This window comes from Schistocerca cancellata, chromosome 7 (assembly GCF_023864275.1).
Source record: "Schistocerca cancellata isolate TAMUIC-IGC-003103 chromosome 7, iqSchCanc2.1, whole genome shotgun sequence".
NCBI classification, from domain to species: Eukaryota; Metazoa; Arthropoda; class Insecta; order Orthoptera; family Acrididae; genus Schistocerca; species Schistocerca cancellata.
The window spans coordinates 116,296,296-116,311,244 of record NC_064632.1 but is presented as its reverse complement, the minus strand read 5'-3'; the positions used below and the strand labels follow the sequence as shown (position 1 = coordinate 116,311,244).

General features: G+C 39.2%; 1 protein-coding gene across 1 annotated transcript in view; it reads left to right on the top strand.

Annotated features, from left to right (window-relative positions):
• The window catches only part of LOC126091919 (1-phosphatidylinositol 4,5-bisphosphate phosphodiesterase classes I and II), a 433,185-nt gene that overhangs the window by 138,762 nt on the left and 279,474 nt on the right, over nt 1-14,949 (top strand). Inside the window, exon 8 of the mRNA XM_049907237.1 lies at nt 11,894-12,040. Within this exon, the coding sequence (XP_049763194.1) occupies nt 11,894-12,040 (147 nt within the window). The remainder of the gene's footprint in view (nt 1-11,893; nt 12,041-14,949) is intronic.

Sequence of the window (14,949 nt, the reverse complement as noted above, 5' to 3'; positions counted from 1 at the left end):
ACCCTCCACGCTGCCCTCCAGTACTAAATTGGTGATCCCTTGATGCCGCAGAACATGTCCTACCAGCCGATCCCTTCTTCTGGTCAAGTTGTGCCACAAACTTCTCCTCTCCCCAATCCTATTCAATACTTCCTCATTAGTTATGTGATCTACCCATCTAATCTTCAGCATTCTTCTGTAGCACCACATTTCGAAAGCTTATATTCTCTTCTTGTCCAAACTGTTTACCGTCCATGCTTCACTTCCATACATGGCTACACTCCATACAAATACTTTCAGAAATGACTTCCTGACACTTAAATCTATACTCTATGTTAACAAATTTCTCTTCTTCAGAAACACTTTCCTTGCCATTGCCAGTCTACATTTTATATCCTCTCTACTTCAACCATCATCAGTTATTTTGCTCCCCAAATAGCAAAACTCCTTTACTACTTTAAGTGTCTCATTTCCTAATCTAATTCCCTCAGCATCACCCGACTTAATTCAACTACATTCCATTATCCTCGTTTTGCTTTTGTTGATGTTTATCTTATATCCTCCTTTCAAGACACTATCCATTCCATTCAACTGCTCTTCCAAGTCCTTTGCTGTCTCTGACAGAATTACAATGTCATCGGCGAATCTCAAAGTTTTTATTTCTTCTCCATGGATTTTAATACCTACTCCGAATTTTTCTTTTGTTTCCTTTACTGCTTGCTCAATATACAGATTGAATAACATTGGGGAGAGGCTACAACCCTGTCTTACTCCCTTCCCAACAACTGCTTCCCTTTCATGTCCCTCGACTCTTATAACTGCCATCTGGTTTCAGTACAAATTGTAAATAGCCTTTCGCTCCCTGTATTTTACCCCTGCCACCTTTAGAATTTGAAAGAGAGTATTCCAGTTAACATTGTCAAAAACTTTCTCTAAGTCTACAAATGCTAGAAACGTAGGTTTGCCTTTCCTTAATCTTTCTTCTAAGATAAGTCGTAAGGTTAGTATTGCCTCACGTGTTCCAGTACTTCTACGGAATCCAAACTGATCTTCCCCGAGGTCGGCTTCTACTAGTTTTTCCATTCGTCTGTAAAGAATACATGTTAGTATTTTGCAGCTGTGGCTTATTAAACTGATAGTTCGGTAATTTTCACATCTGTCAACACCTGCTTTTGTTGGGATTGGAATTATTATATTCTTCTTGAAGTCTGAGGGTATTTCACCTGTATCATACATCTTGCTCACCAGGTGGTAGAGTTTTGTCAGGACTGGCTCTCCCAAGGCCGTCAGTAGTTCCAATGGAATGTTGTCTACTCCGGGGGCCTTGTTTCGGCTCAGGTCTTTCAGTGCTCTGTCAAACTCTTCACGCAGTATCGTATCTCCCATTTCATCTTCATCTACATCCTCTTCCATTTCCATAATATTGTGCTCAAGTACATCGCCCTTGTATAGACCCTCTATATACTCCTTCCACCTTTCTGCTTTCCCTTCTTTGCTTAGAACTGGGTTTCCATCTGAGCTCTTGATATTCATACAAGTGGTTCTCTTATCTCCAAACGTCTCTTTAATTTTCCTGTAGGCAGTATCTATCTTACCCCTAGTGAGATAAGCCTCTACATCCTTACATTTGTCCTCTAGCCATTCCTGCTTAGCCATTTTGCACTTCCTGTCGATCTCATTTTTGAGATGTTGGTATTCCTTTTTGCCTGCTTCATTTACTACATTTTTATATTTTCTCCTTTCATCAATTAAATTCAATGTATCTTCTGTTACCCAAGGATTTCTACTAGCCCTCGTCTTTTTACCTACTAGATCCTCTGCTGCCTTCACTACTTCATCCCTCAAAGCTACCCATTCTTCTTCTACTGTATTTCTTTCCCCCATTCCTGTCAATTGTTCCCTTATGCTCTGCCTGAAACTCTGTACAACCTCTGGTTTAGTCAGTTTATCCAGGTTCCATCTCCTTAAATTCCCACCTTTTTGCAGTTTCTTCAGTTTTAATCTACAGGTCATAACCAATAGATTGTGGTCAGAGTCCACATCTGCCCCTGGAAATGTCTTACAATTTAAAACCTGGTTCCTAAATCTCTGTCTTACCATTATATAATCTATCTGATACCTTTTAGTATCTCCAGGGTTCTTCCATGTATACAACCTTCTATCATGATTCTTAAACCAAGTGTTAGCTATGATTAAGTTGTGCTCTGTGCAAAATTCTACCAGGCGGCTTCCTCTTTCATTTCTTAGCCCCAATCCATATTCACCTACTACGTTTCCTTCTCTCCCTTTTCCTACACTCGAATTCCAGTCACCCATGACTATTAAATTTTCGTCTCCCTTCACTATCTGAATAATTTCTTTTATTTCATCATACATTTCTTCAATTTCTTCATCATCTGCAGAGCTAGTTGGCATATAAACTTGTACTACTGTAGTAGGTGTGGGCTTCGTATCTGTCTTGGCCACAATAATGCGTTCACTATGCTGTTTGTAGTGGCTTACCCGCATTCCTATTTTCCTATTCATTATGAAACCTACTCCTGCATTACCCCTATTTGACTTTGTGTTTATAACCCTGTAGTTACCTGACCAGAAGTCTTGTTCCTCCTGCCACCGAACTTCACTAATTCCCACTATATCTAACTTTAACCTATCCATTTCCCTTTTTAAATTTTCTAACCTACCTGCCCGATTAAGGGATCTGACATTCCACGCTCCGATCCGTAGAACGCCAGTTTTCTTTCTCCTGATAACGACATCCTCTTGAGTAGTCCCCGCCCGGAGATCCGAATGGGGGACTATTTTACCTCCGGAATATTTTACCCAAGAGGACGCCATCATCATTTAATCATACAGTAAAGCTGCATGTCCTTGGGAAAAATTGCGGCTGTAGTTTCCCCTTGCTTTCAGCCGTTCGCAGTACCAGCACAGCAAGGCCGTTTTGGTTATTGTTACAAGGCCAGATCAGTCAATCATCCAGACTGTTGCCCTTGCGACTACTGAAAAGGCTGCTGCCCCTCTTCAGGAACCACACGTTTGTCTGGCCTCTCAACAGATACCCCTCCGTTGTGGTTGTACCTACGGTACGACTATCTGTATCGCTGAGGCACGCAAGCCTCCCCACCAACGGCAAGGTCTATGGTTCATTTTTCAAATTTTCTATTAGTAACAGCGATTTCTTTGTTGACACAAGGTTTTTCCATCAGATCTTTGTGGTATACTTGCAAAATAGAAGTTCACATTTGTAATTTTCTGTAGTGTGCTTCATAGCGCTCTTTTGGCGAGTTTTCCCTCATTCCTACAAACGTCATTAGCACCACTGATTATTAAACAGTTTCTTCCAGGCTCCAAGAAATTTTCACAGTTTTTTAGAATTTCATTCATGGGAGCGCCTGGTTTTGTTACCGTATTTACTCGAATCTAAGCCGCACTTTTTTTCCGGTTTTTGTAATCCAAAAAACTGCCTGCGGCTTAGAATCGAGTGCAAAGCAAGCGGAAGTTCTGAGAAATGTTGGTAGGTGCCGCCACAACTAACTTCTGCCGTCGAATATATGTAGCGCTACAAGGGGATGCTTTGTAGGCACAGAGATAAATACTGGCGCCAAAATCTCTGCGTCAGTAAATAAATTAAAAAAAAAAAAAAGTGGAAGACGAGCTTTTTTCTCCGCCCCGAGTTTCGACCACTGCATTTTCGTACATTATCCAACGAAGTAAATACAAATTCCGTATTGTTCATCTTCGAATGTAGCAGAATTTCAATGTACTACGAAAATCCGACTGGCCAGACTGTTTGGGATGTTTTTCAATATGGCCAACTCTACGTGTTGAATTTTTTACTACCTGTGAGACGAGGTGGTTGCTAATAGGAACCTGACGAAATGTGAATCACATGCAGTATTCTCTTCACCATAAGAATAATATGAATGTAAACATTATGCCACGTATTCTTTCGTGTTTGCTGCTATCTCATTTAAATCCTATCTGCCTAATAAACTACGAAACTAGAGTGAGACAACAGCAAACGCGGAAGAATATACGTATCGTGTCATGTTTACATTCGTATTTTTCTTATGCCTAATAGTGATACAGTCAGAAATTAAGCACGGCAACTGATTAGATTTTTAAATCTAAGGTGACTAATTCCTTTGCAGAATTTGACGTACTAGAGAAGCGGCCGCAAAGATTTTCAAACGGAGAAAAATTTTCGCCTAACTCTCGTTCAGAACATATTCTATCATATGCAGTCTATTATTTGGTTCTTGTTGATCATTATCAAAGAAAGCAGTGTAAGTAACAACAAATTGCAGTCTCTTGCCATTGTTTCGCTAGTGAGACGATTCCTCTCTTTTCTTTTTTTTTAATTGTAAGCGGCGGTAGCGCGCACAAAAGCAAGCCATGCCGCGCGCGGCGACAGGCCGTAAACACGCACTATCAGAATGAGACAAACAATGCATGACACAGTACAGTAATGCATTTTCAGCTCAGAGTGACGTTAACACCTATAACAAAGAAAACGGCACTTATCAGATCAAAGCAAAATAAGCAATCGATTCAAACCAGACGAAGTACGTGTAAAGGAAGGGTACCCGTATAAATACGGACGGAGCGCCTGACGTATAGCAATGGCTACCTGGTAAAACTTAACTGTTAAGCTTACGACTCGAACCAAACTCCTGTAGCTGTATCGTCATTCATTCGACCTAAATTGTGTCTCGTATTACAATGGACCAACTTTGTTTTGATTTGGAGGTGCGGCCTGAAACTTTTCTCTCCCCTTGAATTTCGAGTCTCAAATTTCAGGTGCGGCTTAGATTCGGGAAAATTTTTTTCCTCGATTTCGAGTCTCATTTTTCGGGTGCGGCTTAGATTCGAGTGCGTCTTAGATTCGAGTAAATACGGTATTCCAGTAACCTTAAATATAGTTTGCATGTTACACATGATACCAGCTAAGCCCTGTCTGAGAGCACACAAATATCTTCTTTGTTCTTCTTACTTGAGGTTGGCATATTCTCATGACATGTTCCCTGCTAATTATAGTACCAGTATTTCCTTGCTTGTTATTATGAGACTTCATACTTGACTGGTTTTTAATTCTGCATTTAGTGAAAGTACTTCGTTTCTTTCGCTATTTTCACATCTTTTAGGCTCATCACAGTCAGTGCACTTCATGTCATCTTGTTTTTTTCTCCCTGTTATTATATGTGTTCTCTATTATTTAATTAACAAGAGGCCCCTTTTCCTTTATTGAAGATGCTGTGCTTTTTATGACTTTTCTTAAAAATTGTGATTATACACTAATCTACACATGGACTGTCTCTAATGGGTAACTGTCAGATCACTAATGCAAATGACACTTTTTTTTTCGACTTTAGTGACAATTTATATGTGTGAAAACTGTGTTGAAACCCATGTTAAACTAATAATTTTATGTGGCTCAATGGCCTTGTGGAAGTCTTTTCAACTAATGCCACTTTGGCAACTTGTGTGTCTCCAATTACCCTAGGTATACAACCAAGAAAAGGAGACCTACATTTTAAAGTGAAATTCGAACCCTGTGTCATTCCTGGAGTCTCCTCACATCACTTGAGAGGTGAAGGCTAGATTAAAAGCGGATTGGAAACTTGCATGTTCAGATTGGGATTTGGTCCTATGACCTTTTGGTTTCGAGGTGCACAGTTTTATAGTGGAAGGGATGACAGCTGTCAGAATGAAGGTACTTTTGGTGGTTGGTGGGTGTAATGTGGATGAAGCCATCAGAGAGGAAATGAGCATGATGTCACAGCTGTTTACATTTTGAACAGGTTGCAGGAAAATAGTGCGAATGGTGGTTTGATAAGTGTTACTTTCAAAGTAAATTTTCTTGTATGCAAAATGAATTATGTTATGTGTGAAAATATGTAATGAATTTCTTAAATCATGAAATGTTAGACTCTCATTCAAAACTTAAAACTGAGGACTTCCCATTATGAAAAATTTCAGGCCCAGAACACCAGCCAATTCATGCCATTATCTAAAATTTTGCTGACACATGCAAAAAGAGGCGAAGTTTCAAGATTAGTTTTTTATATTTCTTTTAGTTCTTTAATAGATTACAAATTAAGCAATAAAAGTGGCAAGAAGTATAATTATCCTTCAAAACAAAGTGGAAAGTGAGTTCCTGAGCAATTTGACACATGGCTGACTTTTCTGTAGGACGAAGTGCTGGACAACATGGTTGTATTCAGCCAGATGGCTCATGAAATTTTTTATGCACAGCAATGAAATTTATAATTGTGCTTGTCAGAAATACTCAGCTGCTGCAATTTAACCTGTGATCTTAGGGTCCTGCCTAACCACACCCACTCAGGGTGAGAGGGGATTGATGGCCCGTAATATGTGGGAAAGCTTAGCTTTTCTTGTAGCTATACTTTTTTTATATTAGTTTAAACCATTAACTTTACCTATTTGTGTGATGTTGTTATTGGCTGACTACCTCACATGTGCTATGCTCTGTCTGCTGGTATTGGCTGGCAAGATCACGACATGGGCTATGATTGGCTTACAAAAGCACATCACAATCTCAATTTCAGTGCTGTATTTGGTGGAATTCATGTTTATACTTTTATAATATGAGAATGTGTCATGAAAATGTTGCCACGCATCGAAGATGTTTGCAGCATGCATTATTTTTTGCTGGGTTTCGTGTACTAAAGAGCTGGGAAGCTCTACGCTGATGTATAAAATCTCTATCATTCAAAGGATTGATAAGTTATACAGCTCTGAGGGAAAGGATATTGTCACTTAACACGGAAAAAATGTACTTTCAACAGAGGTATAGTGTATTTTCACTAGGCGAAAAGTGTATTTTCACCCAAGAAAAAGCATATTTTTAACCAGGAAATCTTCTTCTTCTTCTTCTTCTTCTTCTTCTTCCCATGTCCACACATACACTCTGAGTGAGGAATTTTGGTGTATAGGGATGTGGCATAAATAGTGGACAGTAGGGAACCAGGAGGTAAAGAGTTGGAAAGTCAACAAAGGAAGTGATTTATATGTTTGATGTGGGAGGCTAGATTATGGGCAATTAGTTGGATGTGTTGGTCAATGAAGGTCAAAATCCTTTCAGTATGGGCATAATAACCAGCTACACTGGGCATCCAGGATTGTTGGGTTTGCGAATTTTGGGGAGCATGTAGTAGGTGGGTTGTAGTGTGTCACAGGGTGCCCCACGTAACAGCTCTCTTGTCTCTCTCCCACCCATATCCTGCTATCCATCCCCATTCACATCCCCACTCCTGATTGCTAATCATGTAACAGCTACATTCCAGTTGGAGCTGCAAGTGGCTGAGGCCATTTGTGCATTAAGTGCGCTTGCTTGTGTGTTTCCTTTGCTGAAGAAGGATCCGACCAAAAGATGTAATGTGTAACTGTGTTGTTTTGTTGTGCCTGTCTACAACTCAGTGAGTCATCTGTACACTGAGTAGCAATCTATCCTTTGCTAATAATGTTGATATTCCAACATGGCATTTCCAAAAGATCTTTTCAGCATCATTTGAAAATGCTGATCATCTCTGTGGAATGGCTGTTTTGGGTGTATAACTCACCATTTGTGAAGGAACAGTCATGTGTAGGTTGATGATGTGTCTGTTTCAAAAATGATGCTTAGCCTGTATTTATAGAAACTGTTCTGAATGGAAATGAATATCACTTGATGGGGAGTAAGCTGTCTTTTATATAATTTCCTAGAAGGTGGGTGAACTATTCAAACCACCAAAGGCACTAATTATGCAGAGACCAATGTATTTTTGCTGGAAGGATTACATACATGACCAATGAGGAATTAATGACATTTACTTTTTTTTTTTCTTTGAAGACGTTTTAAAATTGCGACATCTGGAAAGAATGACCTGAATGAATCTCAGAGGATATACTAGATGTAAATGATAAAGATTGCAGAGAAACAATGTGCATGTCGACCCAGGCACTTTTAAGTCAGTGTAAAGATTAATAAAGTGCCAAACTCTGTTAATGAAGAACTACCAAATGAAATGAAAATGTGAAAGTGGATGCCAATACCTCACTAACATCAAAGAGGACAATATAAGCATGTGAGTCTCTGTGAATGGGACTTAATTATCTCTCTCTCAGGAATGTGTTTGTCATTCCTTGGTGTTTTGGCTTGTAGATGACATGCTATTATAACAGTGATATCTGTGTGTGTGCACGTGCACAAGTGCGTGCAGATGCAAATTGTTATCTTGGTTCCCACATATTGAGGATGGTCTGTACAGCACTGTACTGAGGAAGTGATCTAGTCCTAGGTATTGCCTCTCCTTGTGCAACTATGCGTTTTTCCGGCAGGACAGTACCTGAAAATGTGAATCAGTTAATTATGGGTGCACCTGTTTCATGGAAATGTACATTTGTCTGACAATTGTTACTTATGAAATATGTCTGGGATGGGGTTAGTTAGTTGCTTGTTCATGACTATGCTACAGTAAGCATTGTTGATGCTTTATGGATTCACATGCAAATAGCTTGAAGAGAGATATCCCACAAACATTTGCTGGCTGGTGTGATTCCATGCAGCAACATTTAAAGACTGTAATGCTGCACAAGGGTTAAATGGTAGTGGACATATATCTGCATTGGGAATGAAAAATATTATGTTAAAAGATTTAATTATTATACAAAATCAAATAGGGGTAATGCGGGAGTAGGTTTAATAATGAATAGGAAAATATGAATGCGGGTAAGCTACTACAAACAGCATAGTGAACACATTATTGTGGGCAAGATAGATACGAAGCCCACACCTACCACAGTGGTACAAGTTTATATGCCAACTAGCTCTGCAGATGATGAAGAGATTGATGAAATGTATGATGAGATAAAAGAAATTATTCAGATAGTGAAGGGAGATGAAAATTTAATAGTCATGGGTGACTGGAAAAGAGAGAGAAGGAAATGTAGTAGGTGAATATGGATTTGGGGGAAGAAATGAAAGAGGAAGCCGCCTGGTAGAATTTTGCACAAAGCATAACTTAATCATAGCTACACTTGGTTCAAGAATCATAAAAGAAGGTTGTATACATGGAAGATGCCTGCAGGTACTGGAAGGTGTCAGATAGATAGTATAATGCTAAGACAGAGATTTAGGAACCAGATTTTAAATTATAAGACATTTCCAGGGGCAGACGTGGAGTCTGACCACAATCAATTGGTTATGAACTGTAGATTAAAACTGAAGAAACTGCAATAAAGTGGGAAATTGAGGAGATTGGACCTGGATAAACTGAAAGAACCAGAGATTGTAGAGAGCGCTAGGGAGAGCATTAGGGAATGATTGACAAGAATGGAGGAAAGAAATACAGTAGAAGAAGAAGGGTAGCTTTGAGAGATGAAATAGTGAAGGTAGCAGAGGATCAAGTAGGTAAAAAGACGAGGGCTAATAGAAATCCTTGGGTAACAGAAGAGATATTGAATTTAATTGATAAAAGGAGAAAATATAAAAATGCAGTAAATGAAGCAGGCAAAAATGAATACAAACGTCTCAAAAATGAGATCGACAGGAAGAGCAAAATGGCTAAGCAGGGATGGCTAGAGGACAAATGTAAGGACATAGAGGCACATATCACTAGGGGTAAGATAGATATTGCCTACAGGAAAATTAAAGAGACCTTTGGAGAAAAGAGAACTACTTGCATGAATATCAAGAGCTCAGATGGAAACCCAGTTCCAACCAAAGAAGGAAAGCAGAAAGGTGAAAGGAGTATATAGAGGGTCTATACAAGGGCGATGTACTTGAGGATAATATTACGGAAATGGAAGAGGATGTAGATGAAGATGAAATAGGAGATATGATACTACGTGAAGAGTTTGACAGCGCACTGAAAGACCTAAGTCAAAACAAGGCTTCAGGAGTAGATAACATTCCATTAGAACTACTGACAGCCTTGGGAGAGCCAGGCATAACAAAACTCTACCACCTGGTGAGCAAGATGTATGAGACAGGCGAAATACCCTGAGACTTCAAGAAGAATATAATAATTCCAATCCCAAAGAAAGCAGGTGTTGACAGATGTGAAAATTACCGAACAATCAGTTTAATAAGCCACAGCTGCAAAATACTAACACGAATTCTTTACAGACGAATGGAAAAACTGGTAGAAGCTGACCTCAGGGAAGATCAGTTTGGATTCCGTAGAAGTACTGGAACACGTGAGGCAATACTAACCTTACGACTTATCTTAGAAGAAAGATTAAGGAAAGGCAAACCTACGTTTCTAGCATTTGTAGACTTAGAGAAAGTTTTTGACAATGTTGACTGGAATAGTCTCTTTCAAATTCTAAAGGTGGCAGGGGTAAAATACAGGGAGCGAAAGGCTATTTACAATTTGTACTGAAACCAGATGGCAGTTATAAGAGTGGAGGGGCATGAAAGGGAAGCAATGGTTGGGAAGGGAGTGAGACAGGGTGCTAGCCTCTCCCCGATGTTATTTGATCTGTATATTGAGCAAGCAGTAAAGGAAACAAAAGAAAAATTTGGAGTAGGAATTAAAATCCATGGAGAAGAAATAAAAAATTTGAAGTTCGCCGATGACATTGTAATTCTGTCAGAGACAGCAAAGGACTTGGAAGAGCAGCTGAACGGAATGGGCAGGGTCTTGAAAGGAGGATATAATATGAACATCAACAAAAGCAAAATGAGAATAATGGAATGTAGTCAAATTAAATCAGGTGATGCTGCAGGAATTAGATTAGGAAATGAGACACTTAAAGTAGTAAATGAGTTTTGCTATTTGGGGAGCAAAATAACTGATGATGGTCGAAGTAGAGAGTATATAAAATGTAGACTGGCAATGGCAAGGAAAGCATTTCTGAAGAAGAGAACCTTGTTAACATCGAGTATAGATTTAAGTGTCAGGAAGTCGTTTCTGAAAGTGTTTGTATGGAGTGTAGCCATGTATGGAAGTGAAATGTGGACGATAAATAGTTTAGACAAGTAGAGAATAGAAGCTTTTGAAATGTGGTGCTACAGAAGAATGCTGAAGATTAGATGGGTAGATCACATAACTAATGAGGAGGTATTGAATAGAACTGGAGAGAAGCGAAATTTTGTGGCACAACTTGACTAAAAGAAGGAATCGGTTGGTAGAGCATATTCTGAGGCATAAAAGGGATCACCAATTGGAGGGCAGCGTAGAAGGAGACCAATAGACGAATACACTAAACAGATTCAGAAGGATGTAGGTTGCAGTAGGTACTGGGAGATGAAGAATGTTGCACAGGATAGAGTAGCATGGAGAGCTGCATCAAACCAGTCTCTGGACCGAAGACCACAACAACAACAACAACTTTCCTTGCTGCTGCTGAAAGAAGTGTAGGTATAGGTTTGGATTGATTGCCAATGCTGCTTAAGAATTCATTGTATCTGTAAAAACAAGTCTGGCCGTGGCATAACTAAGAACAAATTCTGAAAAATTTAGATGCTGATTTCTTTCTAGTGAACCCTTTAGTTTTCTTGCTATCATGATATTTTCTTAATTTCCTTCATCATAATTGATGTTTTTAAAAATCCTGCAACTGTGTCATCTATAATTTAAATAATGAAACATTGCACCTGCTATATTTTTTACATCCACAACCTGATATGTTTTGAATAATTGTTCTGATTCTCAAGTGCTAATATTTACATTGGTAAATTATGTGATATTTACATGTCTGTTGTTCTGCCTCTCTCATCCTGCCGTTTGTCTTCTTGTGCTTTTTTGGTACTGTGCCTCCTCCATCCTGTGGAAACCCACACATTTACAATCACAAATGTAACTGGTGCAATTTTTTTTGCTTAATTCATTTTACTTACTTATGTTCAGTAACATTGAATTTCATTACCTGTAAACGTAAAAATTTTAAGGTTCTTTCTTGTTAACAGGGCAGCTGAGTTTTGATGGATTTTTGCAATATCTAATGAGTGAGGACAACCCGATTATATCAGCTTCAAAACTAGACTTGTCAGATGATATGGACCAACCACTTCCACATTATTTTATCAACTCCTCTCACAATACGTACCTGACAGGTGAGTTAAGTGGCAATTAAAATGTTGTTAGTTTGCTGTTGAATTCATAAATAAAGAAGCATGCCACAAATGAAATAATAATCCATTTTTCATTGTTAAAAATAATTAATATACATTTTTGTCAAAAGGAAGCATTCCATGTAGGCCCCCAGCTGTTTAATAAGCTCCCCACAAGCATAAAGTCTATTTGAAGACAATACACTCACCTTTGTAAATCTGGATCACTGTTTGCTCTCTGTAAAATAATACCTAGAACAGTAAATGTGCTGATTGTGATTAAATGCAACACATGAACTATTCAATGAAGCAAACTGTATATATACCTGTTGCAATTTATTGTAAACCATAATCTACTCTATGTTAATATTAACATACTTTTTCTGATGTCTGTAGCACACTGTGTGATATCACATCATATGAGCCAAATAAATAAGTAAAATTAAAAAAATGAACTCAAACAGCTGCTAATGACAAAGAGTTGCATGCTCTAGCAAACTTTGTTGGTCTAAAATAGACTGGAAAGAGGACCAGTGATAAGTGAGTCCATCAAATAATTCTGTGTCTAAATTACATTCCAAGAGGAGCATCAAATTAATGTTCTATGAAATCTTTGTTAAAATGAAGATATTATTGCCTCTTCCTTGGAAGTTTTTAAATTTCTCTTGCTTTAGAAATTTGTTACACCCATATGTAGCAATTTGTGGACATGGACTGATATCTTTTCACACACATTTTGTCATCACCACTGCTCGTAAACTTGAGACTTTCAAAATGTTTTACAACTGAAGTGTGCACAGAATATGTGAAAGTTCCATATATTTAATTATTGTATGCTTTTGCTTAACTTGCTTCATATTCAATAGTTTGAGCAGCTTTGCTATGAGTTCATGTTACTGCAACCAAGTATGTAAAATTATTTTGTATGTGCTATAAATTCTGTTTTTATATTGCTGTCATCCCATCCACCTCAAAAAATTGTTTTGGTATGGTATGACTGTCCATGGAAAGCACACTGCAGTGACAATAATTCCCTTGCCCAGTATGCTGAAATCTCACTAATGTCTTCACAGACAGGCACAACCCTCCTACCCCCCAAACCTTGTCCACAGACAGATTCCCCTCACCATATCAGCACACACTCCTAATCCTCATACCATATGAGGAGAACCAGCTGCAAAGGGCATCTGTTCCTTCCTCCAGTATCATTCTGCACCATAATGGTATACTGTATCCTCCACTGTGGCTTTGACTATTTATCACCATGCATGGAAATGAGAAACATCCTATCCACAATCCTTCCAACCCTCTTCTAAAGTGGTATCCCAATATCCACCCAATCTATGCGATATCCTGTTCCATCCTTATGCCACACCCACTTCCAACCCCTAGCTATATGGGTCATACCCATATGGAAGAGCCAGTTTAAAACCTATCTAATACACCCATCGAGCACATACTACTCCAACCTCATCATAGGCTTATACTATCCCATTAGAGGCACGGCCAACTATGAAAGCAACCATGAAATGTACCAGCTCTGCTGGAATATATGCACTTCATTTTATGTGTGCCTGATCACCAACCAGCTGTCCACGTGAATGAATGGCTGCTGCCAAACTGTGGCCAAAATCAGAGTTAACCATTCAGTGGCAAACATGCTGCTGAGCCCAGCACACTCAATTGCAATGGCTGCTTCACAACCTGTGCTATCTAGATCCTTCCCCTCAACACCATCTTTTCTGAACTACGTAAATGGCAACTGTCTTTGCAACACATCTTTTGTCCTCATAACCTGTCTGCCTCAAAACCCTAAATTCACTCATCCTGAATGCACACCCTCTTACCCACAGTCTCCCATTCCTCTGTTCTGTCACACCCCTCCAGATCACTTCTCCTTGTATTGATCATTGTGTGTTGCACAAACTCCCCAGTGTAGGTGCCGATGTCGTGTTCCTGTCCTCTGCACTTGCAACCCTTCCCCAACCCTTCCTTTTGCTGACTACCTCCTTTCTCCCCTCTCCAACTCTACCCAACACATTCCCTCACTGCAGCCAACCCACAGAGTCCTGGCATTGTGTATTCAGCCAGCACATTGTAGCTGAACATGTGTGTGTGTGTGTGTGTGTGTGTGTGTGTGTGTGTGTTCTCTAGCTACATCAGTGATGATGGATTTACGTTGAAGTGGAAAATGTTGTTTGTAGTTAGACAATAAGCTCTTATAAATGTGTTACTGGACAGAACACACAACACTAGAGAAAGTATGTGCATCTGATCATGACTTACACAGAGCAGAAGTAATAAATCCATGCAGTTTGACCGTTCCCTCTCTTTCCACCATAAACATCTAAGGGGTAGTCAAATGAAAATGAGACAGGTGGGGGTAAGTAAACTGTTTATTATTTACAAAGTAACACCATATCTTTTAATACATCTATCCCAATTTGAGACAAAATGGTGAGTGCCTTCAAGGAAAAATGTTTGCAGTTGCCTTTGGAACCATGATTGTACACAGGGGTGCATCTCTTTGCTTGAAGCAAATCGATGGCCATGAATGTCATTCTTCATGGCTCCAAAAATATGTAAATTGCATGGGAAGAGATCGGGACTGTATGGAGGATGGTGTAAGGGCTTTCATGTGAACTTATGTAGTGTTATCGAACCATCGTCAACAGTATATGGGCAAGCATTATCCTGCAACTGAATGATGCTGTCCCGTTTGGACTTCATGGTACACTTTGGTTTTTGCAAAGTGTCCACATACCATTCTGTGTTAACTGTGATGCTGTATTCTAGAAAGTCAGTGAGCAGTGGGCTCTTATAGTCATAGGAAGAGGTTGTCATGACTTTCTCCGAGCTGGCATGCATTGCTTTGGGTCTTCTCAGTGGCAGTGAATCCATGTGCTTCCATT